Source organism: Oncorhynchus gorbuscha, linkage group LG02, assembly GCF_021184085.1.
Source record: "Oncorhynchus gorbuscha isolate QuinsamMale2020 ecotype Even-year linkage group LG02, OgorEven_v1.0, whole genome shotgun sequence".
In the NCBI taxonomy this organism is placed as follows: domain Eukaryota; kingdom Metazoa; phylum Chordata; class Actinopteri; order Salmoniformes; family Salmonidae; genus Oncorhynchus; species Oncorhynchus gorbuscha.
This window is the reverse complement of record NC_060174.1, coordinates 68525076-68551119: the sequence shown is the minus strand read 5'-3', so window position 1 is coordinate 68551119 and position 26044 is coordinate 68525076. Positions and strand designations below refer to the sequence as shown.

The 26044-nt window shown below is 42.1% G+C and overlaps 1 protein-coding gene across 1 annotated transcript in view; it reads right to left on the bottom strand.

Moving 5' to 3' along the window:
* The window catches only part of LOC123990581 (protocadherin-1-like), a 123423-nt gene that overhangs the window by 84467 nt on the left and 12912 nt on the right, over positions 1-26044 (bottom strand). The window contains 2 exon segments of the mRNA XM_046291203.1: positions 393-1091; positions 1093-1211. Of these exon segments, the coding sequence (XP_046147159.1) occupies positions 393-1091; positions 1093-1211 (818 nt within the window).

The window sequence follows — 26044 nt, the reverse complement described above, 5'->3', positions numbered from 1 at the left end:
AAACACACCATCCTATCTTCAGAGAGACACATGTGTAATGAAAATAAATGTACACTGAGGGTTCATTTGACTTAGAAACTGTCAACCAAAATACCCGCTCGGGAAGAAACTTTATTGAGTGGGCTAATTGTTTAAAAAACGTTCAATAAATTGGCTAAGCTTTGCTGCTTCTGGCAGCAGTTCAATAAGACTACACTGTGAAATTGCAAATTCAGTAACTTCATTCAGGCATTTCATCATGGTAAAAACCTAGAAACCCAGCACCGCATGTTGGACCCTAATGAGTTGTGGATATAAAACACTTAGTCTTCTCACAGTCAAAGTTGTATCCAATCTATATGGTAGCGTACACAACACCTTGATCACTCTGCAATATTAAAATAATGTTTTACCTGCAAAATAGAGTGTCCCACAGGGCTGTTTTCTGAAACCTCTGCCTCGTACGTAGCCTTCTCAAACTTCGGAGCATTGTCGTTAGCATCAGCAACCACCACTCTCAGCAAGGCACTGCTATAGCGCTGGGGGTTACCTCCGTCCACAGCTTTGATTGTCAGGTCGTACGAGTCCTTGAGCTCCCGGTCCAGACTGCCCAGGACGATGAGCTGGGGTAGCTTCTCCCCCCTGTCTTCCGCCACCTGCAGGCCGAAGAGCGTCACCGCGTCTGGCCCAGCGGTGAGGGCGTAGTCGGCCACCCCGTTCCTCTCCGAGTCCCTGTCTGTGGCCAGGGGAATGGAGAACAGAGCTCCCAAGTGGGTGTTTTCTGGGACAGAGATAGTGAGCACGGGGGAGGGAAACTGCGGCGTGTTGTCGTTGATGTCCTGGACCTCGATGCGGCCCTCAATGAGCCTGGGGCTCTGGTTGTGGATTAGGTCTGTGACGGACACTTCAAACTCCAGGAAGCAGGGCTTGCCCCTGACAATACTGCGGCAGTCCCTCAATGTCTCCCTGTCTATGGGGATCTCTGTGGTGAAGATGTCCCCTGTCTTCCCATCCACTCGCAGGTACGGAGAGCCCACCTCTAGCTTGTACAAGTGACCAGAGTCTGGCAGGCCCTGGTCTGATGCCAGGCTGCCAATCAGCGTGCTGGGGGGGCTGCTCCTCCTGGACCCGGTAGAGGATACCAGTCTCAGCCCAACCACAGCAGTCCAACACCAGGACCCACAACAGAACTGCTCCCAAGTGCAGTTCCATGAAGTCCGGCACCAGATTACCTGCCAGCAAAAAAAAAAAAAAAAAAAAATAACACATTAAAGATGAAAAACTATACTTGGGCTTAAGGTTTATTGGTTATGTTGAATGTGCTCTGAAACAACATAGTTAATCAACAGCCATAGTTATACATATGGTATGTATATACACTGAGTGTGCAAAACATTAAGAACATTTTTGTAATATTGTGTTGCACTCCCCCGCCCTTTTGCCCTCAGAACAGCCTCAATTAATCATGGCATGGACTCTACCAGGTGTCGAAAGCATTCCACAGTGATGCTGGCCCATTTAAACTCCAAAGCTTCCCACAGTTGTGTCAAGTTGGCTGGGTGTCCTTTGGGTGGTGGACTATTCTTTATACACACGGGAAACTGTTGATACTATATATATAGTATCTTCATTGGGGTTTAATTTATAATTCTAGGGGTTTTAACGTTAGTGAAAGAAATGTATTCTCCCAGGTTGTGAAAATAATGTTTCTTCTGCAATGACAATACAAGGAACGATTCATCATATATGGCATATTTACCAAAAACAAGCTCTCCACATTGGAATAGATCATATCCTTGTGAAGAGAGCAAGGATTATCTTTCCCCTGTCAACAGGACAAAACCCAGGAAACATGAACAGTGAGCATAACATGTTTCTCCCAAGGACCATTTTTGCCATGCTTGAAAAATAATGGTTCAGATGTTGGAGATTTTCTCCAGTGACTTACAGGGAATTTATAAAGCAATGAATCAATCTTCTATTTGAACAGGGATGATGTCATTCATCTAAATGTGGAATCGTGTAACAACAGTTTGGCATGTTGGGTGATTTCCCCTCCTTATTTTTGCCACATTAAACCAAATTGAGCTTTTGCAGACAGTTTGTAACTGTTTTCATTCACTAAATCAGATATTCAGCACAGTGCTGAGGATATTGAAAACGGCAACAGCCAGTATTGAAAACTTGTTTAAGCGCTACATAAATATATATATATTTTTTTTTAAGAATTGATTTCCAGACATAATTTACACAGAAGATAAAGTGAGAGCGGCCCAGTGTGCATTACGGTATCTGTATAATCCAATGCAGAGCCTCAAAGACAGGGTACAGTGCCACGGTTCAAGGTTGAGCCTCCTAGACATCATTAAATGTGTATAGAAGCAGCTTGTGAATGCAACGCCACAACAACAAAAAAACAACACTGTTGAACAAACCATACAGTATGTTTACGAAACCTTGACGATATGATATAAAAGACAAGACTGAAAATGCATAATCTGACTGATCTAATACGAGACAGGTCTGACCCACCTAAGGCTCCAGCTGCAGCACCCAGAGGCAGCAGCACATCAGTGTTTGGCTTCATGTGGAACATGTTGCTGATCTGTAACCTGGCCTGCGCCTTATCACCAAATGCAGCTTTACTTTTGAGCAGATGAGATCTCCATCCTACTCTGCTGTTATGGGCTAATTTACACACTGTAATGTTCATGTTTGATTTCTAACCTGCTACGCCACCCCATTAATCACCACCCCGCTAGTTTAGCTTCTGCTTTGATCCATATTCCGCAAAGCTAAAGAATACACTATTTTTCCAGACTGCAAATGATTTTAGGCTTGAATTATTTCATGTGTGAGAAGAGTTCTCGCTGTAACCTGAAAGAGGATGAGACAGTTCATCGGGGTGGTTTATATAGTTGTAGTGCTCCAGCACAGGTCCTTATAGCCTTTGCATGCTGATGTATGTATGTATGTATGTACAGCACCAGTCAAAAGTTGGAACACACTTACTCATTCAAGGGGTTTTCTTAAATTTAGACAATTTTCTACATTGTAGAATAATGGTGAAGACATCAAAGCGATTAAATAATACACGTAGTAACCAAAGAAAGTGTTCAACAAATTCAAATAGATTTGAGATTCTTCAAAGTAGCCACCCTTTGCCTTGATGACAGCTTTGCACACTCTTGGCATTCTCTATTATTTGTGGAATGTCTTTCCTTCTTAATGCATTTGAGCCAATCAGCTGTGTTGTGACAAGGTAGGGTTGGTATACAGAAGATAGCCCAATTCGGTAAAAGACCAAGTCCAGATTATGGCAAGAACAGCTCAAATAAGCAAAGAGAAACGACAGTCCAGCATTACTGTAAGACATGAAAGTCAGTCATTCTGGGAAATGTAAAGAACTTTGAATGTTTCTTCAAGTGCAGTCAAAAAAAACATTAAACGCCATGATGAAAACTGGCTCTCATAAGGACCGACACAGGACAGGAAGACAGAGCTGCCTCTGCTGCAGAGGATAAGTTCATTAAAGTTAACTGCACCTTAGATTGCAGCCCAAATAAATGCTTCACGGAGTTCAAGTAACAGACACATCTCAACATCAACAGTTCAGAGGAGACTGCATGAATCAGGCCTTTATGGTCGAATTGCTGCAAAGAAACCAATACTAAAGGAAACCAGTAAGAAAAAGAGACTTGTTTGGGTCAGGAAACACAAGCAATGGACATTAGACCGGTGGAAATCTGCCCTTCAGTCAAATGAGTCCAAATTTTACATTTTTGGTTCCAACCGCCGTGTCTTTGTGAGATGCAGAGCAGGTGAACGTATTATCTCTGCTTGTGTGGATTCCACCGTGATGCATGGAGGAAGAGGTGTTATGGTGTGGGGGTGCTTTGCTGGTGACACTGAGTGTGATTTATTTAGAATTCAAGACACACATAACCAGCTTGGCTACCACAGCATTCTGCAGCGATATGCCAACCCATCTGGTTTGTGTCTATTGGGACTATCATTTGTTTTTCAACAGGACAATGACCCTAAACACACCTCCAGGCAACAGCCTATGGGTTATTTGACCAAGAATGAGAGTGATGGAGTGCTGCATCAGATGACTTAGCCACCACGATCACCCGACCTCAACCCAATGGAGATGGTTTGGGATGAGTTGGACCCGCAGGGTGAAGGAAATGCAGCCAACAAGTGCTCAGCATATGTGCGAACTCCAACAAGACTGTTGGAAAAGCATTCCAGGTGAAGCTGGTTGAGAGAATGCAAAGCTGTCAAAGCAAAGGGTGGTTACTTTGAAGAATCTAAAATCGACATGATTCCATGTGTTATTTCATAGTTTTGATGTCTTCACTATTTTTCTACAATGTAGAAAATAGAAAAAATAAAGAAAAAACCCTGAATGAGTAGGTGTGTCCAAACGTTTGACTGCTATTGTATGTTAGTATGTAAACTCAGCAAAAAAGAGAAACATCCTTTTTTCAGTACCTTGTCTTTCAAAGATAATTTGTAAAATCCAAATAACTTCACAGATCTTCATTGTAAAGGGTTTAAACACTGTTTCCCATGCTTGTTCAATGTGGAATGACCTGTGGAACAGTCGTTAAGACACTAACAGCTTACAGACAGTAGGCAATTAAGGTCACAGTTATGAAAACCTTTCTACTGACTATGAAAAATATCAAAAGAAAGATGCCCAGGGTCCGTGCTCATCTGCGTGAACGTGCTTAGGCATGCTGCAAGAAGGCATGAGGACTGCAGATGTGGCCAGGGCAAGAAATTGCAATGTCCGTACTGTGAGTGCCTAAGACAGCGCTACAGGGAGACAGGACGGACAGCTGATCGTCCTCGCAGTGGCAGACCATGTGTAACAACACCTGCACAGGATTGGTACATCTGGACATCACACCTGTAGTACAGGTATAGGATGGCAACAGCAACTGTCTGAGTTACACCAGGAATGCACAATCCCTCCATCAGTGCTCAGACTGTCCGCAATAGGCTGAGAGAGGCTGGACTGAGGGCTTGTAGGCCTGTTGTAAGGCAGGTCCTCACCAGACATCACCGGCAACAATGTCGCCTATGGGCACAAACCCACCATCGCTGGACCAGACAGGACTGGCAAAAAGTGCTCTTCACTGACGAGTGGCGGTTTTGTCTCACCAGTGGTGATGGTCGGATTCACGTTTATCGTCGAAGGAATGAGCATTATACAGAGGCCTGTAATCTAGAACGGGATTGATTTGGAGGTGGAGGATCCGTCATGGTCTGGGGCGGTGTGTCACAGCATCATCCGACTGAGCTTGTTGCCATTGCAGGCAATCTCAACACTGTGCATTTCAGGGAAGACATCCTCCTCCCTCATGTGGTAGCCTTCCTGCAGGCTCATCCTGACATGACCCTCCAGCATGACAATGCCACCAACCATACTGCTCGTTCTGTGCGTGATTTCCTGCAAGACAGGAATGTCAGTGTTTTGCCATAGCCAGCGAAGAGCCCGGATCTCAATCCTATTGAGCACGTCTGGGACCTATTGGATCGGAGGGTGAGGCCTAGGGCCATTCCCCCCAGACATGTCCGGGAACTTGTTGGTGCCTTGGAAGAGTGAGGTAACATCTCACAGCAAGAACTGGCAAATCTGGTGCAGTCCATGAGGAGATGCACTGCAGTACTTAATGCAGCTGGTGGCCACACCAGATACTGACTGTTACTTTTGATTTTGTCCCCCCTTTGTTCACATTATTCCATTTCTGTTAGTCACATGTCTGTGAAACGTGTTCGGTTTATGTCTCAGTTGTTGAATCTTGTTATATTCATACAAATATTTACACGTTACGTTTGCTGAAAATAAACGCAGTTGACAGTGAGAGGACATTTCTTGTGAGTTTGTGTGTGTGTGTGTGTGGTCTGGCCCTGAAATCCCCAAAAGTTCCCATAAGGATAGTAAAACAAGTAAAATTCTTCCTCATGGAGACATTTCCCATGTCCCCACGAGGACAAGGCTTTAAGCTTAGCGGTTGGGTTAGAGTTAGGGTTAGGTGTAGGGGTCAAGGTAAGGGTTAAAATAGGATTTTTAATGGAAATAAATGTTATTCTGTGACCCAACAAGAATAAAAAAAACTGTGTGTACAGTGTGTGCGTGTGTGTGTGTCAAAAAGCATCCGTGAACAAATTTAGCGATCCTATAGCTGCATATATTTTTGGCTGTAAGCCAGTATTTTTCTGCCCCTCTTTGCATGCAACAATGTTGCAAAGCAAATACATGTTAAAACTAAACAGCAAAACATGAGCATGTCTAGAATACCCATTAGAAATCCAATTCCTTTGAATCCGTTAAGATTGGAAGTGCACGTTATTGATGCACTAATTGCTTAGTTATTGATGTGTCCTTTTTACATTTGCAGGGCAGCCTCCAGTCGATGTGGCTTGAATGACAGCACATGAAGTAAAAGCATGTTTAAAGAGTACATCGTAAAGCACTACAGCTACATAGAAACTAAACATGTTGCCATCTATTAAGATTTTATAAATAAACTAAATTGGAGGAGACCAGAGAATACATTACTTTTCCAGCCTATAGTCCTGTTAATGTGATGAGCTTGTGGTGACAAACATACGGAGACAAATAAACTCAATGACAACTAGTTAACCCAGAGCACATTATCACCCTCATCCTCCATGTCCACCATTGCTGAGCAAGACAGTCATCAAGTTCAACAGCAATGACCCATAACAATATCTCCTTTGAAAGTGTTGCTTTACAAAGGAGCATGATGAAAGCAGCATTGGACTGCAGTACTGTATTGACTTGCATGAAAACAATTCAAACGCTTCTCAGATGACATACAGTATCTAAAACAGATCCCAAGAGATCCTAAATACTAAAGGGAAAAAAGATGCCACTCACCCAGTCAGGCTAATCCTATAAAACTCACTCCCAATAAGTGTCATATGGCCCTTCAGGAGTCTCCATACAGTGAATGAATGCCTCTCAGAGGTTCTTTAAAATGTCTCCTTAATAAAGCCATAACCACACTTTCCTCTAGATAAGAGACTCCAAACACTCATTAGAAGTGATCACATAATCACTTCCAAGGAGATAATTGCAACAATATTCTTTCAACAGTCTCCAGATCAGGTACACACATACACAACTCGGATTATAGTCACACGTTCTTCGTCAGATAAGAGTCTATGGAAGCCTCAATAACAGAAGCAATATACAGAGTAACATACATAGCTTATTCATACCTATGAGTGGACTACTCCACTGAAGAGTCTAAGCCCAGTTTCCATTTGAGATAAGAGTCCGTATACTTTCAGGTAACGGATCAGAGCAGATACACAATTACAACTCAACCTGGACTGTAATAACGTGTGCTTTTGAGGGCTGCAGCACTGCAAGTTGTGTGTATCTCCTCAACAGAGGGTGAGTTCAACAGCACTGGGATTTTAGAAAAGCCAGAACGAGTAATGAGGTCAATGGCTTGTGTTATTCTCACCCCAAAAAAAGGATACAATAATAATCATTCTGATGTAATTGTGATATTAAATTACTCATGCAGTTCCAGCATATTTCTAAGTAAACATTAATAAAACATAATCCACGAGTTCAGAATATGCATAACATTGGAATGCTATCGTATTGAGTGAGACAAAATATGTGAAGAAGAATATCAAGTACTCCATAGAGATCCTATTAAATCACTAGATGGGGATACATCAGAAACCCTCAAAGTTCCACAATGGGGCCAAATAGCAGCCATCATGGTCAGTGACAAGTCCAAAAGTAGTTTTATTGAAATGAATGGCAGTAGAGGCATAGCTGGTGCTTAGCTGATGCTATGAGAAGGTACAAGAAAATAGCTTCTAAAATATTTACAAACAGACCATAAATGTCTCAGATTGTGTTTTCTTGGAAAGCTGTGAGTGCTATTATATGATACAATATCAGTACTTGTTGTTGCATTTACAACGTGTCTTTACATGAACTGATTTGAGCCAGTATATGGCTGTGGATTGACTGCATTATTTGAATGGAATGTTGGCAGTATTTTTCTTACATTCTGGAATCATTCCTCTAAAACTGTCTGGCTAGCTAACATACATGTACATTGCAGATACATTCATTGTTTTACACAATATCTTACTACAGCACTGGCAACCCATGGTTGACCAACTCCCAGACCAACATGGCTGACCTTTGAACCATCATAAGAAGGTTAATGTCCATTCTAGTATTCTAATTCCTAGATGTATGAAGAACCATAGCACAAGCCATTACTGGGTCATAATTGCAGCCCAGGGATTCTGTGTGTTGAAGTGCCCTAGAATCATGGCTCTCCATTCATCAAAATGCCATAGAGAATATAACCTTTGGCATGCATTGAACAATTATAGACATAAGAATGATCTAATCCTGATGTTCGTCTGCCATTGTCATTATCAGCTGCAGCACAAGCAGCTTTTATCAACAGCTTTTACAAGGCATCCTGGTGACATCAGCCTTCCGTGTGGCAGTGACCTTTTCTCTTCCCCACAGCCTGGTCACTGACAGATCATGGTCATCAGACTGCAACAGGTTCTGGGATAAGCCTCAGCAGCAATTCATCATTAACTGACTCATCATTCCTCCGTCTCACAATGATTCCATTTCAAACACAGTACAGTAGGCCTATATTGCTATGCCACTAATGGTTTCATTCCTTGGGTTCTTGCCATATGGCAACACATGTCTCTTTAATTCACCTTGTTACCGTAGGAGTATAAGGGTTGACATCACTTTGTCACAAACACACAGAGCTGAATTTGAGGAATGTGAGTGTAGCTCAAAGGCTTGTGTATATCATGCATTGAAAGCTTTGAGTTAAGTCATAAATAAGCATGTGCACGTACAGTAGGCCTTCATCCCGCAAAGTGTTTCAAACATACGTTAACTGTCTAACGTAGAAGTATGCATTGTAGTTGAGTGACGTTTTTGGGAATGGATGGAAATTCTAAGTAATTTGATAAATCAATGTCTGAAGATTGCACATCAGAGACATGGCGGTCTGATTGAGTCAGTGTGTGTGAATGGCCCAAGATGAAAATCCTTTCCCTAGCACTGGCTTTAGCTTCAAGCCATACCCATGCTTAACATCTAATATGTGCAGAAGTACATCACTTTATGCCGACTCTAAAACATACAAGAAGCAGCTCAACAATAAACACAAATATAATTATTAAAACACAATTCTTGAAAAGGGAACCCTGTCATAGTTTAGTCTGAGAATCTATCTCCAGAAGAGCTAGTCTATACACTTCACATTGATTTGAGTAGCAAGGCAATAGACTGCATAACATACTGCTCCCTTGCCTCTCAGTAATCTCTAATAATCTATATGAAGTTAGATGCATAGTTACTTTTTATGACAAGACAACAATAATACTAATCACCATGAGGAGCAATATTTATCCATACTCTGCCCATGTGTACTGCTTGTCAATATTTGGGAGGGTATAGACAAAGCATAGGCGTGTATCACTAAAGAAATGCGCTCAATCTCTGAAAAATGTAAATATACACTGAAAAGAGCTACGTCTGGAGTCATGTAGACTGTCAAACTGACGTTTAATATGTGGGAAGTGGGAACGAAATATTGATAGACGATGCTAAACGAATATAGCCTGTATGGCTGGTCAGTATGCATAGTTGGTCGATTAAGAGAACCTCTTGCTTTCACTGCGGGGAGGGAGAGAGAAAGAGAGAGTGACGACTCCAGACGTTTAAGGGCTTTTAGTCAAACAAGTGTCCGATTCAAGCTATTGCACCTGGTTAATCGGATTCGCAGGAAAACGAACTCTTGAGCAGTGGTTTGAATTACCCATATTTTAAACGTGTTTAAATGTACACAATGATATTTAATGAATGAGTCTATATTGTATTATAAATTATACATACAGCAACAAAATATATTACCAGACATACTTTCCTATTTAGAAAGAGGCAATTAACCTTTACTAAGAAACGTTTGACTTTTAAACATGACATACGGCACATGCGTTTATCTTGGAAAGCACTATTCTGGTTGTATGTCAATATATTTAATTTACCTTTGCCAAAGACTTCTTAGGGTGCGATTGTTTCGTTTTTTTCCCCTTCTGTCGTCCCAGAGGCAGGTATATAACCCTCAAACCTCAGTATCAATGACTCAATCCAAATACTGTATCACGACGACGAAAAAAAATCACCAGTTGAGAGCAAATCCATTAGTACCATTGATAACTTTACCCTCAAATTCGATGAATCCATTCCCATGTCATTGTGCAGCCTTCCATTCTACCGCTGTCAAAAAAAACGCTATTTTTCTGACCACGAAAAATAACACAAATCAAGCTAGAATGAATTAATTTCGTTTTTACAGATAATAACCAGTAGTTGTGAACTCTATGCTTCTGGCCACGACGTTCAATTTCTTTTCTCTACTCTAAAATCCTGTTGCAACTGCACCTTAGCGAAGATATGCACTCATCTTCAACCTATCTATCTATCCCTTTAGTCCCAAGTTTCTCAAGCTATGCGAATGTCGTGCGTAAAACCCACACACCACGAAATACAGATTGAACGATATTTTAAAAAGTATTTAAAATGTCACACGTGTCTTAATCACAAAACGGAATATGACACCGCGTAGAGTAAACGAAGCACGTATTTGTTATGAGAAATCAAGTGAGGATAATTTTTCAGCACTTGCTCTGCTCTCCAGACCGCGCACAAGAGCGTGGTAAGAGGTGGGGCTCCACCGAACTCCGCTCTCTGTCAACTTCTCATCCACATCACTGGATGCCACAAGCTGAACACTCGAGACGTAAACACGGATTTACTACCTAAATCATAACGGCGGGACTTAGACAATTTATGTTAAAACCGAGGGTGACTGAAATTCATATTGATTTTAGGCTACTTGAGCTCATACACAAACGTGTTAGTCGATCTCCCGATGGGAGTTTCTATGGAGGTTTCAGGTGTGGTTTTATGTGTCAGTTCCCTAACCTCATTATATTTTTTTCTCTCTCAAACTTCTAAAACCATCTACTCACACAGGTGATTATTTAGTTGTTGAATATATTCAATGTATCATATTTTGGCATTAGTTTGATTGTAATGGAATCCAATTCAACAGAGGAAAGCACAAGTGACACTATTTGCTTTTTTGGCGCCACCCTCAGGCGACTAGATTACAGGGGGAAACATCTCTGTCACTGTAAAAAAAAAACAATATGAATAAACCAGTCTGACATCTCGTCTGAAATAATAGGCTAGGCTACTGTACTGTAGGCTACTGTAAACGTGAAATCTTTATTTGATGTGATGATTTGTTGGCGAAGTATATCTACAGTTGCCTACTCATGTGTATCCTATTCCCCATTTGATTAAGGGGGTGGACATCAGTGGCCTCTGAACAGGCATCTAGCAACAGTTTATTGACCAAGGCATTGCAGTGCTGCACCTCACAAACTCCTAATAATGTGTGTCATCAATTAGAAGATGCAGGTGGGTTTAGTTATATAACATGGCATAGCTTTGGGCTATAAATCACCATTACCCAACTGGGAACACCATGTCCCTCTCCACGAACCAGCCTCCGTGTCCCACCCCCCAACCCCGACAGCAGCTGCTGAGCATAAGCAATGGCCCAGGAGCAATGACTCAAACATACTGCTCTGACACAAAGGAGAGCCCCGAACATCTTCCTCTAGAGGAAACATTATTTCCCCTCTTTCCAGCCCTGGTAAAGGTAGCCTTTATCAGAGAGTTCCCATCTCTGATCCACACTCCTCCTCCAGTCTCTCATTAGCTGCAAACAAACAGCTGTCGGGTTACCTCTCCAGGGTTCTCATTAGGGGCTGCCACTCAAACGCAAATCAGCCCGTAGCCAATCATGGCGGAGCTCCCGCCCACACACACCTGAGGGGTCAAAAGTGACACGTCGCCAAGATGCAGGTCTTCAACAATGCCTGTGGCTCTCACACTATTCTTCTTTAAACATTTGCATGTGTTACTCCAAGCCTCTAATGATTGGCTGGTGGTGAAGTAATGACGAAGTGAAAACTGTTTTTTAGAAATGTTTGCAAATGTATTAACATTTAAAAACAGAAATACCTTATTTACCTAAGTATTTAGACCCTTTGCTATGAGACTCGAAATTGAGCTCAGATGCATCCTGTTTCCATTGATCATCCTTCAGATGTTTCTACAATTTGATTGGGGTCCATCTGTGCTAAATTAAATTGATTGAACATGATTTGGAAAGGCTCACGCCTGTCTACATAAGGTCCCACAGTTGACAGTGCATGTCAGAGCAAAAACCAAGCCATGAGCTGGAAGCAATTGTTTGTAGAGCTCCGAGACAGAACTGTGTCGAGGCACAGATCTGGGGAAGGGTACCAACACATATCTGAAGCATTGAAGGTTCCCAAGAACACAGTGGCCTCCATAAATCTCCATCAAAGTTTTGAACCACCAAGACGTTTCCTAGAGCTGGCAGTCCGGACAAACTAAGCAATCGGGGGAGAAGAACCTTGGTCAGGGAGGTGACCAAGAACCTGATGGTCACTCTAATAGAGCTTTAGAGTTCCTCTGTGGAGATGGAAGAACCTTCCAGAATGACAGCCATCTCAGCAGCACTCCACCAACCAGGCCTTTATGGTAGAGTGGCCAGATGGAAGCCACTGCTCAGTAAAAGACAGCCCTCTTGGATTTTGCCAAAAGCCAACTAATGGCTCTGACCATGAGAATCAAGAATTTCTGGTCTGATCAAATCAAGGTTGAACACTTTGGTCTGAATGCCAAGCATCACATCTGGAGGAAACCTGGAACCATCCCTACGGTGAAACATGGTGGTGGCAGCATCATGCTGTGGGGATATTTTTCAGCGGCAGGGACTATGAGACTGGTCAGGATCGAGGCAAAGATGGTAATCCATGATGGAAACCTGCTCCAGAGAGCTCTGGACCTCAAATTGGGGTGAAGGTTCACCTTGCAACAGGACAACGACCCTAAACACTCAGCCAAGACAATGCAGGAGTAGCTTCGGGACAAGTCTCTGAATGTCCTTGAGTGGCTCAGCCAGAGCCCGGACTTGAACCAGATTGAACATCTCTGGAAAGACCTGGAAATAGCTGTGCAGCAATGCTCCCCACTCAACCTGACAGAGCTTGAGAGAATCTGCAGAGAAGAATGGGAGAACCTCCCCAAATACAGGTGTGCCAAGCTTTTAGAGTCATACCCAAGAAGACTCCAGTCTGTAACCGCTGCCAAATGGGCTTCAACAAAGTACTGAGTAAAGGGTCTGAATATTTATGTCAATGTGATATATATATATATATGTATACAGTTGAAGTTAGATGTTTGGAGTCAGTAAAACTTGTTTTTCAAATACTCCACAAATTCCTTGTTAACAAACTAGAGATTTGGCAAGTCGGTTAGGACTTCTACTTTGTGCATAACACAAGTAATTTCTCCAATTGTTTACAGACAGATTAGTTGTAACGGCTGTTGGTGGAAGAAGGTGAGGACCAAGGTGCAGCGTGGTACGTGTTCATCTTTATTTATGAATTGAACACTGAATGAAAGACAACAAAAGAGAATGAACGAAACCGAAACAGTTCTGTCTGGTACAGAATACAAAAACAGAAAACAACTACCCACAAACACTGGTGGGAACAGTCTACCTAAGTATGGTTCTCAATCAGAGGCAACAATTGACAGCTGCCTCTGATTGGGAACCATACCAGGCCAAACACGTAGAAATACAACACACAGAACAAAACAGAATGAAAAACATAGAATGCCCACCCCAACTCACGCCCTGACCAAACGAAAATAGAGACATAAAAAAGGATCAGGACGTGACATTAGTTCACTTATAATTCACTGTTCCAGTGGGTCAGCAGTTTACATACACTAAGTTGACTGTGCCTTTAAACAGCTTGTAAACTTCCTGAAATGTATGTCATGGCTTTAGAAGCTATTGATAGGTTAATTGACATAATTTGAGTCAATTGGAGGTGTACCTGTGGATGTATTTCAAGGCCTACATTCAAGGCCTCAACACCTCTTTGCTTGACATCATGGCAAACTGAAATAAATCAGCCAAGACCTCAGAAAAAAAATTGCAGACCTCCACAAGTGTGGTTCATCCTTGGGAGCAATTTCCAAAAGCCCGAAGGTACCATGTTCATCTGTACAAACAACAGTATGCAAGTATAAACACCAAGGGACCACGCAGCCATCATACCGCTCAGGAAGGAGACGTGTTCTTTCTCCTAGAGATGAAAGTACTTTGGTGTGAAAAGTTCAAATCAATTGCAGAACAACAGCAAAGAACCTTGTGAAGATGCTGGAGAAAACAGGTACAAAAGTATGTATGTCCACAGTAAAACAAGTCCTATATAGACATAACCTGAAAGGCCGCTCTGAAAAGGAATAAGCCATTCCTCCAAAACCGCCATAAAAAAGCCAGACTATGGTTTGGAACTACACATGGGGACAAATATCGTACTTTTTGGAGAAATGTCCTCTGGTCTGATGAAACAAAAATATAATTGTTTGGCCATAATGACCATTGTTTTGTTTGGAGGGAAAAGGGGGAGGCTTGCAAGCTGAAGAACATCATCCCAACCGTGAAGCACAGGGGTGGCAGCATCATGTTGTGGGGGTGCTTTGCTGCAGGAGGGACTGGTGCACTTCACAAAATAGATGGCGTCATGAGGTAGGAAAAATATTTGGATATATTGAAGCAGCATCTCAAGACATCAGTCAGGAAGTTAAAGCTTGGTCGCAAATGGGTCTTCCAAATGGACAATGACCCCAAGCATGCTTCCAAAGTTGTGGCAAAATTGCTTAAGGACAACAAAGTCAAGGTATTGGAGTGGCAATCACAAAGCCCTGACCTCAAGCCTAAAGAAAATCTGTGGGCAGAACTGAAAAAGTGTGTGCGAGCAAGGAGGCCTACAAACCCGACTCAGTTACACCAGCCTTCTCAGGAGGAATGGGACAAAAATCACCCAACTTATTGCAGGAAGCTTGTGGAGGCCTACCCGAAACAATTTAAAAGGCAATGCTAACAAATACTAATTGAGTGTATGTAAACTTCTGACCCAATGGGAATGTGATGAAAGAAATAAAAGCTGAAATAAATCATTCTCTCTACTATTATTCTGACATTTCACATTCTTAAAATGAAGTGGTGATCCTAACTGACCTAAGACAGGGAATTTGTACTACGATTAAATGTCAGGAATTGTGAAAACTGAGTTTAAATGTATTTGGCTAAGGCGTATGTAAACTTCCAACTTCAACTGTGTGTGTATATATATATACAGTATATCACAAAAGTGAGTACACCCCTCACATTTTTGTTAATATCTGAGTATATCTTTTCATGTGACAACACTGAAGAAATGACACTTTGCTACAATGTAAAGTAGTGAGTGTACAGCTTATATAACAGTGTACATTTGCTGTCCCCTCAAAATAACTCAACACACAGCCATTAATGTCTAAACCGCTGGCAACAAAAGTAAGTACATCCCTAAGTGAAAATGTCCAAATTGGGCCCAAAGTGTCAATATTTTGCGTGGCCACCATCATTTTCCAGCACTGCCTTAACCCTCTTGGGCATGGAGTTCACCAGAGCTTCACAGGTTGCCACTGGAGTACTCTTCCATGACGACATCACGGAGCTGGTGGATGTTAGAGATCTTGCACTCCTCCACCCTCCGCTTGAGGATGCCCCACATATGCTCAATAGGGTTTAGGTCTGGAGACATGCTTGGCAAGTCCATCACCTTTACCCTCAGCTTCTTTAGCAAGGCAGTGGTCGTCTTGGAGGTGTGTTTGGGGTCGTTATCATGTTGGAATACTGCCCTGCGGCCCAGTCTCCGAAGGGAGGGGATCATGCTCTGCTTCAGTATGTCACATTACATGTTGTCATTCATGGTTCCCTCAATGAACTGTAGCTCCCCAGTGCCGGCAGAACTCATGCAGCCCCAGACCATGACACTCCCACCACCATGCTGGACTGTAGGCAAGACACACTTGTCTTTGTACTCCTCACCTGGTTGCCGCCACACACGCTTGAGACCATCTGAACCAAATACGTTTTTCTTGGTCTCATCAGACCACAGGACATGGTTCCAGTAATCCATGTCCTTAGTCTGCTTGTCTGCAGCAAACTGTTTGCGGGATTTCTTGTGCATCATCTTTAGAAGAGGCTTCTTTCTGGGACGACAGCCATGCAGACCAATTTGATGCAGTGTACGGCATATGGTCTGAGCACTGACAGGCTGACCCCCCAACCCCTACAGCAATGCTGGCAGCACTCATATGTATTTCCCAAAGACAACCTCTGGATATGACGCTGAGCACGTGCACTCAACTTCTTTGGTCGACCATGGCGAGGCCTGTTCTGAGTGGAACCTGTCCAGTTAAACCGCTGTATGGTCTTGGCCACCGTGCTGCAGCTCAGTTTCAGGGTCTTGGCAATCTTCTTATAGCCCAGGCCATCTTTATGTAGAGCAACAATCATTTTTTTCAGATCCTCCGAGAGTTCTTTGCCATGAGGTGCCATGTTGAACTTCCAGTGACCAGTCAGTATGAGGGAGTGTGAGAGCGATGACATCAAATTTAACACACCTGCTCCCCATTCACACCTGAGACCTTGTAACACTAACGAGTCACATGACACCGGGGAGGGAAAATGGCTAATTGGGCCCAATTTGGACATTTTCACTTAGGGGTGTACTCACTTTTGCTGCCAGCTTTTTAGACATGGCTGTGTGTTGAGTTATTTTGAGGGGACAGCAAATGTACACTGTTATACAAGCTGTACACTCACTACTTTACATTGTAGCAAAGTGTCATTTCTTCAGTGTTGTCACATGAAAATATATACTCAAATATTAACAAAAATGTGAGGGGTGTACTCACTTTTGTGATATACTGTATATATATATATATATTTATAAATGATCAAAAATGTCTAAAACACAGTTTGTGATTTGTTATTATGGGGTATTGTGTGTAGATTTCTGGGGAAAAAACGAACCATTTGATACACTTTTGAATTAGGCTGTAAAGAGACAAAATGTGGCAAAAGTCAAGGTGTCTGAATACTTTCCGAAAGTAATGTAGACTGCGTTGATGAGCAGGAAGACCTGTGTGTGGACATGATACAGTAGGTCCTGCCTGGCGATCTCTCACTTTCCCAAGTACTTCACAATAGTTTCCATCCATATTAAGGATATAGACAACTGGTTCTGTGCCGGTTGTGTTCAGTGTTAAAGCAATTAAATGCCTGGGCTTTTAATGGAAGTTTTATGGTTAGGTGGATATTTACAGTGCCTTCAGAAAGTATTCACACCCTGCTACTTTTTCTACATTTTTTTGTTTTACAGCCTGAATTTAAAATTGATTACATTTAGATTTTTGTCACACAATATCCCATAACGTCAAAGTGGAATTATGTTTTTCAATATTTTTGTTTAATAAAATATGAAAAGCCATGGCAAGCCTAAATAAATTCAGGAGTAAAAATGTGCTTAACAAGTCACATAAATTGAATTGGATTATCTCTGTGTGCAATACTATTGTTTAATTAGATTTGTTGCAGCAGTCTAAGGCACTGCATTTCAGTGCAAGAGGCGTCACTACAGTCCCTTGTTTGAATCCAGACTGCATTACATCCGGCTGTGATTGGGAGTCCCATAGGGTGGTGCGCAATTGGCCCAGCGTAGTCTAGGGTAGGCCGTCATTGTAAATAAGAATTTGTTCTTAACTGACTTGCCTAGTTAAATAAAGATGACATAAAATATCCCTTTGAGCAAGTTGCAGTTATTAATTACACTTTAGATGGTGTACCAATACACCCAATCACTACAAAGACACAGGTGTCCTTCATAACTTGGTTGCAGGAGAGTAAGGAAACTTCTCAGGGATTTCACGAGGCCATTGGTGACATTAAAACCGTTATAACGTTTAATGGCTGTGATAGGAGAAAACTGAGGATGGATCAAGCACATTGTAGTTACTCAACAATACTAACCTAATTTAAATAGTGAAAAGGAAGCCTGTACAGAATAAAACTATTCCAAAACATCCATCATGATTGCAACAAGGCACTAAAGTTGTATTGAAAAAACGTTTTGTCCTCAATACAAAGTGCTATATTTGGGGCAAATCCAATAGAACACATTACTGAGTACCACTCTCCATATTTTCAAGAATAGTGATGGTGACATCATGCTATGGGTATGCTTATAATCGTTAAGTAATGGGGAGTTTTTCAGGATAAAAAATAAATGGAATGGCACAGGCAAAATCCTCGAGGAAAACCTAGTTTAGTCTGCATTCAACCAGACACTAGGATATTAATTCACCTTTCAGCAGGACCATAACCTAAATAACCAAGAAGACACTGAATGTTCTTGAGTGGCCGAGTTACAGTTTTGCCTTAAATCTGCTTGATCATCTAGCAATGATCGACAACCAATTTGACAGAGCTGGAAGAATTGTGAAAAAAATTAATGGGCAAATATTGTACAATCCAGGTGTTACAGATACAGTTATCCTGTGTGTGTTTCTTTTCTCTCCTTCTCCCCTCACAGGTGAAAATCATCACTCCCCAATCAGTCAACAATCAATCATCAATCAGAAGACACACCTCCTCCTATTTCCTGACCTATCACAGTTCCTTCCCCATGGTTTAAAAACCCCATCATTTGTTTGTTCTAAAGCTCAGCTCAATCTCTAGCTCAATCTCTAACTCAATCTCTCTGTAAATGCCATGTCTGTAGGTCTCTGTGTTTCACTCTCGCTTTGTGTCTTAACCTCTCTTTTGTTTAAGCACCTCCATAGCACTTTGTCATCACCTGTGAGTATTGTTTTTGGTTATGGTGTTTGTTTGTTTGCTGGTGGGAAAAGGGGGAAACCAAGACAAGTCGCCCATGGGCATACACTACCCGTAGGTGAACTTTGTTAAATACACTAGTTAGAACTGGGCGGACCACCCACTGTATTTTTGGTTAGTTAGTTAGTTGTTGTTAAAGTAGGCTAGTCTAGCTCAGGGGTGTGTTTTTGTATATTTGTTTCTTTCCTTGGGTCCAGCTCAGCCCCTTTTCCTGCTCCCCCCATTACCGTGTGTTTATAAATAAACCTAGAGTTTGACGGTAGATTTCTGTTGTCGTGGTTATTTCGTGCACACTTTTACTTTGTCACAATAATAATTTGCATGAGTTATGTTACGGGTCTCATTGCCATCCCCCCTAGACTGTCGGGCCAAAAGGGATTCGTAACACCAGGTGTGCAAAGGTTTTAGAGACTTACCCAGAAAGACGCAAAGCTGTAATAGCTGCCAACATGCATTGACTCAAGGGTGTGAACTCTTGTGTAAATCTGATATTTCTGTATTTCATTTTCAAAAAATATTCTAAAAACCTGTTTTCACTTTGCCCGTATAGCGTAGTGTGTGTGGGTGAAAGACAAATAGTTCTAAGACATTTTGAATTCAGTCTGCAACGCAACAAAATGTGGAATAAGTCAAGTGGTATGAATACTTTCTGAAGGCACAGTATGTACAATCATTTAGTGACAATGCTCACTGATTACAGCCCCGAGACGTTCAAAGATTTTGAGCTTCTACGTATGTAAAATATACAATCCCACTCTTTGGCCAGGTGTTGATTTTTTTTCAAGATCTAATGTAGTGGACGTCTCTTTGGTTTAGAGCAGCCACTTAACAGATGAATTAATGGTTGTGATAATGTCTGAACACAAATTACTCCACCGCGTGACACTTTCTAAGAATCAGGAAATTGTTGTTTCCTGATTGTGCTTCACTGGTGACTCATTCTCAGTACAATGTGTGGTAATGGCAGCCAACCCCACTGTCAATCACCTGTAGTTAAGCCTTTAAATGTAATTATAAAATGGGTGGTTCAAAATCTGAATACTGAATGGCTTAAAGCAGTGGCATATCAGACCGTATACCACTGGCATGACAAAACATTTATTTTTACTGCTCTAATTACGTTGGTAACCAGTTTATAATAGCAATAAGGCACCTCAGGGATTCGTGGTATATGGCCAATATACCACGTTGTGCATAAGAACAACCCTTAGCCGTGGCCAAATACCACAACCCCTCGGGGCTTATTACTTTAAAATAATGATGTACTGTAAAGTGTGTGTGTCTGTGTGTCTGCGTGTGTGTGTGTGTGTGTGTGTGCACGCATGTGTGGGTGTGTATGGGGGAGGGGAAACATTCCTCGTGTGCATGAGGAAGAGAGGAGGGGAACATTGTACAGTGGTATTCTGTAAATCACAAACAAAGGTGTTTGATTATGCCTTTGTTAGGAGAGAGGACATGAGTTTGCCATTTCAGCACACTAACAATGTACTATAGAAAAGGAGGATGGATTTTCTGCATGACAAAATGTATGATGGTCTTCTGCAACGTGTCTTTATCACAAAGGGCTATTTCATGATTTGTTTAACTTCTTATGGCTTGGGGGCAGTATTTCGACGTCTGGATGAGAACCGTGCCCAAAGTAAACTGCCTGTTACTCAGTCCCAGAAGCTAGGATATGCATAGAATTGGTAGATCCGGATAGAAGGCACTCTAAAGATTCCAAAACTGTTAAAATGATGTCTGTGATCATAACAGAACTGATATGGCAGGCGAAATCCTGAGGAAAATCCATCCAGGAAGTGTGATTTTTTAAATGTATTTTCAATTGAATGCCTATAGAGTATCTAATGGGTTAGGACCCAGATTGCAGTTCCTATGGCTTCCACTAGATGTCAACAGTCTTTACATTGTTTCAGGCTTTTTTTCTGAAAAAAATAAGAAGAATGAGACCTTTCTGTCAGTGGACTGTAGAATCATGCAGTGCTGGTTTGCGCGTGTGACCGAGTGCACACCCTTCATTGTTTTTCCTTTCTATTGAATACACTATTGTCCAGTTGAAATATTATTGATTATTTAGACAATTGACAACCTGAGGATTAATTATAAACATCGTTTGACATGTTTTGACAAACTTTACCGGTACTATTAGGATGTATTCATCTGCATGTTTTGACCGCCTTTGAGCTCGCCCAAATATGTATATATTCTTAATTCCATTCCTTTACTAGAGCTAGAAACACAAGCATTATGCTATGCCTGCAATCAAATCTGCTTAACACATGTATGTGAGAAATAAAATTGGATTTGATTTGAAAGTGTACTTTTTGCTGATTCTAGTCATTCAACGTCAATTTGTGCAATCCCTCTTGGCATTAGTGATCACAGCTGAAATGAAGATATTATTTTGGATTGACAAAAGGAGGTGGAGAGAGATGAGTGCAGAAATGGAAACCAAAGCCGACGGTCCAGGCAGAATTGGGTCTGACAGGACGTGGGATGAGACAGTGGCTGGTTTGATCTCTTGATTAGCCAGCTGAAAGACTACAGTGCTGTTTGATTCTCCACACAGCTCTCCTGACGGACCAAACAGTATCTGCATATTATAAGAGAAGGCCCAAAGGAAAGGAAGAGGGCAACACATTAAAACAGAAATTGTGATTTTCCAGATGAGTTTGCCCTCAGCATTCAACCAGCATACACTCACCAGAGCTACGATGCATTCGGAAATGATTCAGACCCCTTGACTTTTTCTACATTTTCTAACATTACAGCCTTATTCTCAAACAGATAAATAGTTATTTTCCCCTCATCAATCTACACACAACACAAAACCCCATAATTAAATAGCAAAACCAGGTTTTTATATTTTTTTGCAAATTTATTTTATTTAAATAACTGAAATATCACATTTACATAAGTATTCAGACACTTTACTCAGTACTTTGTTGACGCACCTTTGGCAGTGATTACAGCATCGAGTGTTCTTGGGAATGACGCTACAATACACCTGTATTTGGGGAGTTTTTCACATTCTTCTCTGCAGATCCTCTCAAACTCTGTCAGGTTCGATGGGGAGCGTCGCTGCATCTATTTTCAGGCCTCTCCAGAGATGTTCGATTGGGTTCAAGTTCGGGCTCTGACTGGGCCACTCAATGACATTCAGGGTCTTGTCCTGAAGCCACTCCTGCGCTGTCTTCTTAGGGTCGTTGTCCTGTTGGAAGGTGAAGCTTTGCCCCAGTCTGAGGTCCTGAATGCTCTGGAGCAGGTTTTCATCTGGGAACTCGCTGTACTTTACCATTCATCTTTGCCTCGATCCTGACTAGTCTACCATTCCCTGCCACTAAAAAACAGCATGATGCTACCACCACCATGCTTCACCGTAGGGATGGTGCCAGGTTTCCTCCAGATGTGGCGTTTGGCATTCAGGCCAAAGAGTTCAATCTTGGTTTCATCAGACCAGAGAATCGGGTGTCTCATGGTCTGAGAGTCCTTTAGATGCCTTTTGGAAAACTCCAAGTGGGCTGCCATATGCCTTTTACTGAGCAGTGGCTTCTGTCTGTACACTCTACCATAAAGGCCTGATTGGTGGAGTGCTGCAGATATGGTTGTCCTTCTGGAAGGTTCACCCATCTCCACAGAGAATCTCTGGAGCTCTGTCAGAGTGACCATCGGGTTCTTGGTCACCTCCCTGACCAAGGTCCTTCTCCCCTATTGCTCAGTTTGGCCGCCGGCCAGCTCTAGGCAGACAAGTCGTGGTCTTGGTTCTTCCATTTAAGAATGATGGAGGCCATTGTGTTCTTGGGGACCTTCAATTCTGCAGAAATGTTTTGGTACCCTTCCCCAGGTCTGTGCCTCGACACAATCCTGACTCTGAGCTCTACGGACAATTCCTTCAACCTTATGGCTTGGTTTTTGCTCTGACATGCACTGTCAACTGTGGGACCTTATATAGACAGGTGTGTGCCTTGCCAAATCATGTCCAATCAATTGAATATACAACAGCTGGACTCCAATCAAATTGTAGTAATAACTCAAGGATGATCAATGGAAACAGGATCCATCTGAGCTCCATTTCAAAGGGTCTGAATACTTATGCAAACAAGGTAGTTCGCTTCTAGGAAACATTTCTAAAAACCTGTTTTTGCTTTGTCATTATGGGGTATTGTGTGTAGATTGACGAGGAACATGTTTTCTTTAAGCAATTTTAGAATAAGGCTGTAACAAAATGTGGAAAAGGTCAAAGGGCCAGGATACTTTCCGAAAGCACTGTATGTAAGCCAACGAATAGCCTTCACAAATCTGTCTGCTTAAATACATTTGTAGTTTAAATGCAAAGAAAGACTATCCTTGATTCCTGCTAAATGGTTAGAGGGAAATAATCTGTACAGGCCCTGGAGATGGGATGCAGGGGTTGTCTTGTGTCAAGTTACGTATGGTAGGAGTCAGTAGAGCTCTGTGTTATTGTTGGTGTTTCTGTTAACCTCAGGACGACTGGCGTAATGTTGTGTTATGTCTCATGTCCAAACAATCATGTTGTTGTGCTCCAAGTAGTGTCGAACAGCCTGGGTAAAAGAAAACAAGGTTATTGTTGAAACAGGAGAGGAAGAGGAGAGAGGGCATCCGTTGATTATCACTGAAAATGGCACTCTTTATTAATCTAGTACACATGCCAGTCTATAATGCTCATTGGTTTTGGCAGGGAGAGACATCAGACAACAACTACATTGTGTTTGGATGACTACAAGCTATATTGTTTATAGTCTGATCAATTAGAAAACGAACCCTTCATTGTCATCCGGCATAATAAGAATAGGAAACAGAAACAGCAGATGTTTCTTAGTGATGATTATATTGCTTTCATTTTTGTGCAAATGTACAAGATGATTTACAAGCAGCCAACCATGGAGGGTCTGTAAAAATCAATAGCATCATTACATGAGCGGGCTGTCAGCACTCAGCACACTGATTAAATGTCTTGCATGCCAATCCTCCTTTTGGATCATGCACGACAATACCAGGTTGATTATCAAGGTAATCATACACCCTGGTAATCATACACCCTGTGATGTCATGAAGAAACAAATGCAATGTGTAAATGTTCTATAGATTTATTTCCTCATATGACACCTTATTATCTTATTAGATGCAGAGATTCTTTGGCCAGATCAAGCTTAGGCAGCGCTACAGATGGGGACTTGGCAGGGAAATCCCTGATTGACAGCTTCAAGGGTTGAAGGATTTAGGCTACCCTCTAATCTGTTCAGTAGCTGTCGATCAGTAATCACCTTTCCTCACATACGCTTGCCCACTCACACATGTGCCTCCCTTTTTCCAGAGAAAAAGCACAGAGCCTTGGTGAGAGAAGCTTGGTAGTGAATGAAAGACAATGGGACAAAGAATGGAGGAAGGATGGGAGAAGACAGGGGTGGAAAACAAAAAAGGAGGAGGCGCCAACAGACTCAATGAGCGTGTGTTAGTCTATAGCAGGGAGATAGATGTGTATGGGATTTTTCCTCTAATATCTGAAACAGGTTTCCCTAGACAGGGGTGATACCTTTACCAGCATGCAGCATCCCCTGACAATTACTCTTGCTGAGAAATGTCATGTCAGGGCAGCCAGATGAGGTTTTAAATGACTGTCACGTCCTCCTCTATTTCAAATGGCCTCGTGTTATGGCATCCTATAGCCATTTATTTTATTTACGGCTTCTGCTTCCGGCTGCTTTCCTTTATGGGGCCAGAATATAAACTTGATCAAAACAGGGGGGCAGCTTTGGCCTTGTCGTGGTGGGGCCAGTTTATTCATTTGTATTTCACCTTTATTTAAGCAGGGAGTCACCATTGAGACCAGGGATCTCTTTCACAAGGGAGCCTTGCATACACAACATAAAAAATGTAATACAATATAAACCAGTAAAACACAAATATTCAAGAAAAACTGTTACCTTCCTCAATAAGTAGGTCCCCAATCAATATTTTTAAATCGCCTGAGCAACACCATAACATCCAAATGTAATGTTTTTTGTCATTTGTTCCAGCAATGAGGTACTTCAAAACTAAAAGCGGAGATACCTAGTTTGGTGGAGACCCAAGGAACCTCAAGAGTTAACCAACCTCGTGAACAAGTTTTCATGTTTTTCTACAGGCGATTTTGTGAGAAGACCGATTGTCTGGATGTCTCATGGTCTGCCAAACACCACTCCAGCTCTGTCACCTTTCACAGCAGAAGCGGAGGTGCGACATCGGTGGATGCGGTGGATTGAGACACATCCAATGCAGATATCTCTTGCTTAAACTGACAGATGCTTATAGGGATTTGTATTAGTATGCTGATTAGAGTTCAGCGGGGCGCGGACATTGACTCTAGGGGGTTAACAGTTAGGTAAGGTGGAACCTTGTGTTGTCGAGCTTTGAAAACAAAAAAGGGAACAATGCAGTGATCTATGGGACTTTAATCAGGAGTGTGATGCTGTGGTACTAACATAGGCACAAGGACACTGGAATGGATAAAACACTGTGCCGCTCCTCCACCCAACCTCTGATTGAGTATTTAAAAATGTATTAAGCTTTAATGAGCACTGGGCATTTCCTCTGCCAGGAACAGGAGAGAATCTGGAGAATCTGGGAAGAACATCAGAATTGATGAAAAATAGCCTAGTTAATGTGGACTTGCTGTTGGAAGGAGTTTGAACAGGAAGAGGAGTGGTTTAATAGGACCATGTTGGTGGAGAGTAGGGGGAGATCGTAGACCAATCGAAGACACCTATAAAGGCTTGGTGGAATGCCACTTTGGGTGTGAGAGGGGCATTAGACCACTAAGACCACATATTACTAACAATAAGAAACTGGAGGGGGGCACAGAGAATGAAGTCCTGAGGCTTATAGAAAGGATCTGAACATAAAAAAATAAATATATATATTTAACCTTTATGACTTGCCTGGTTAAGAACAAATTCTTACTTACAATGACGACCTACCCCGGCCAAACCCGGAGGACGCTGGGCCAATTGTGCGCCACCCTATGGGACTCCCAATCACGGCCGGATGTGATGCAGCCTGGATTTGAACCAGGTACTGCAGTGACGCCTCTTGCACTGAGACGCAGT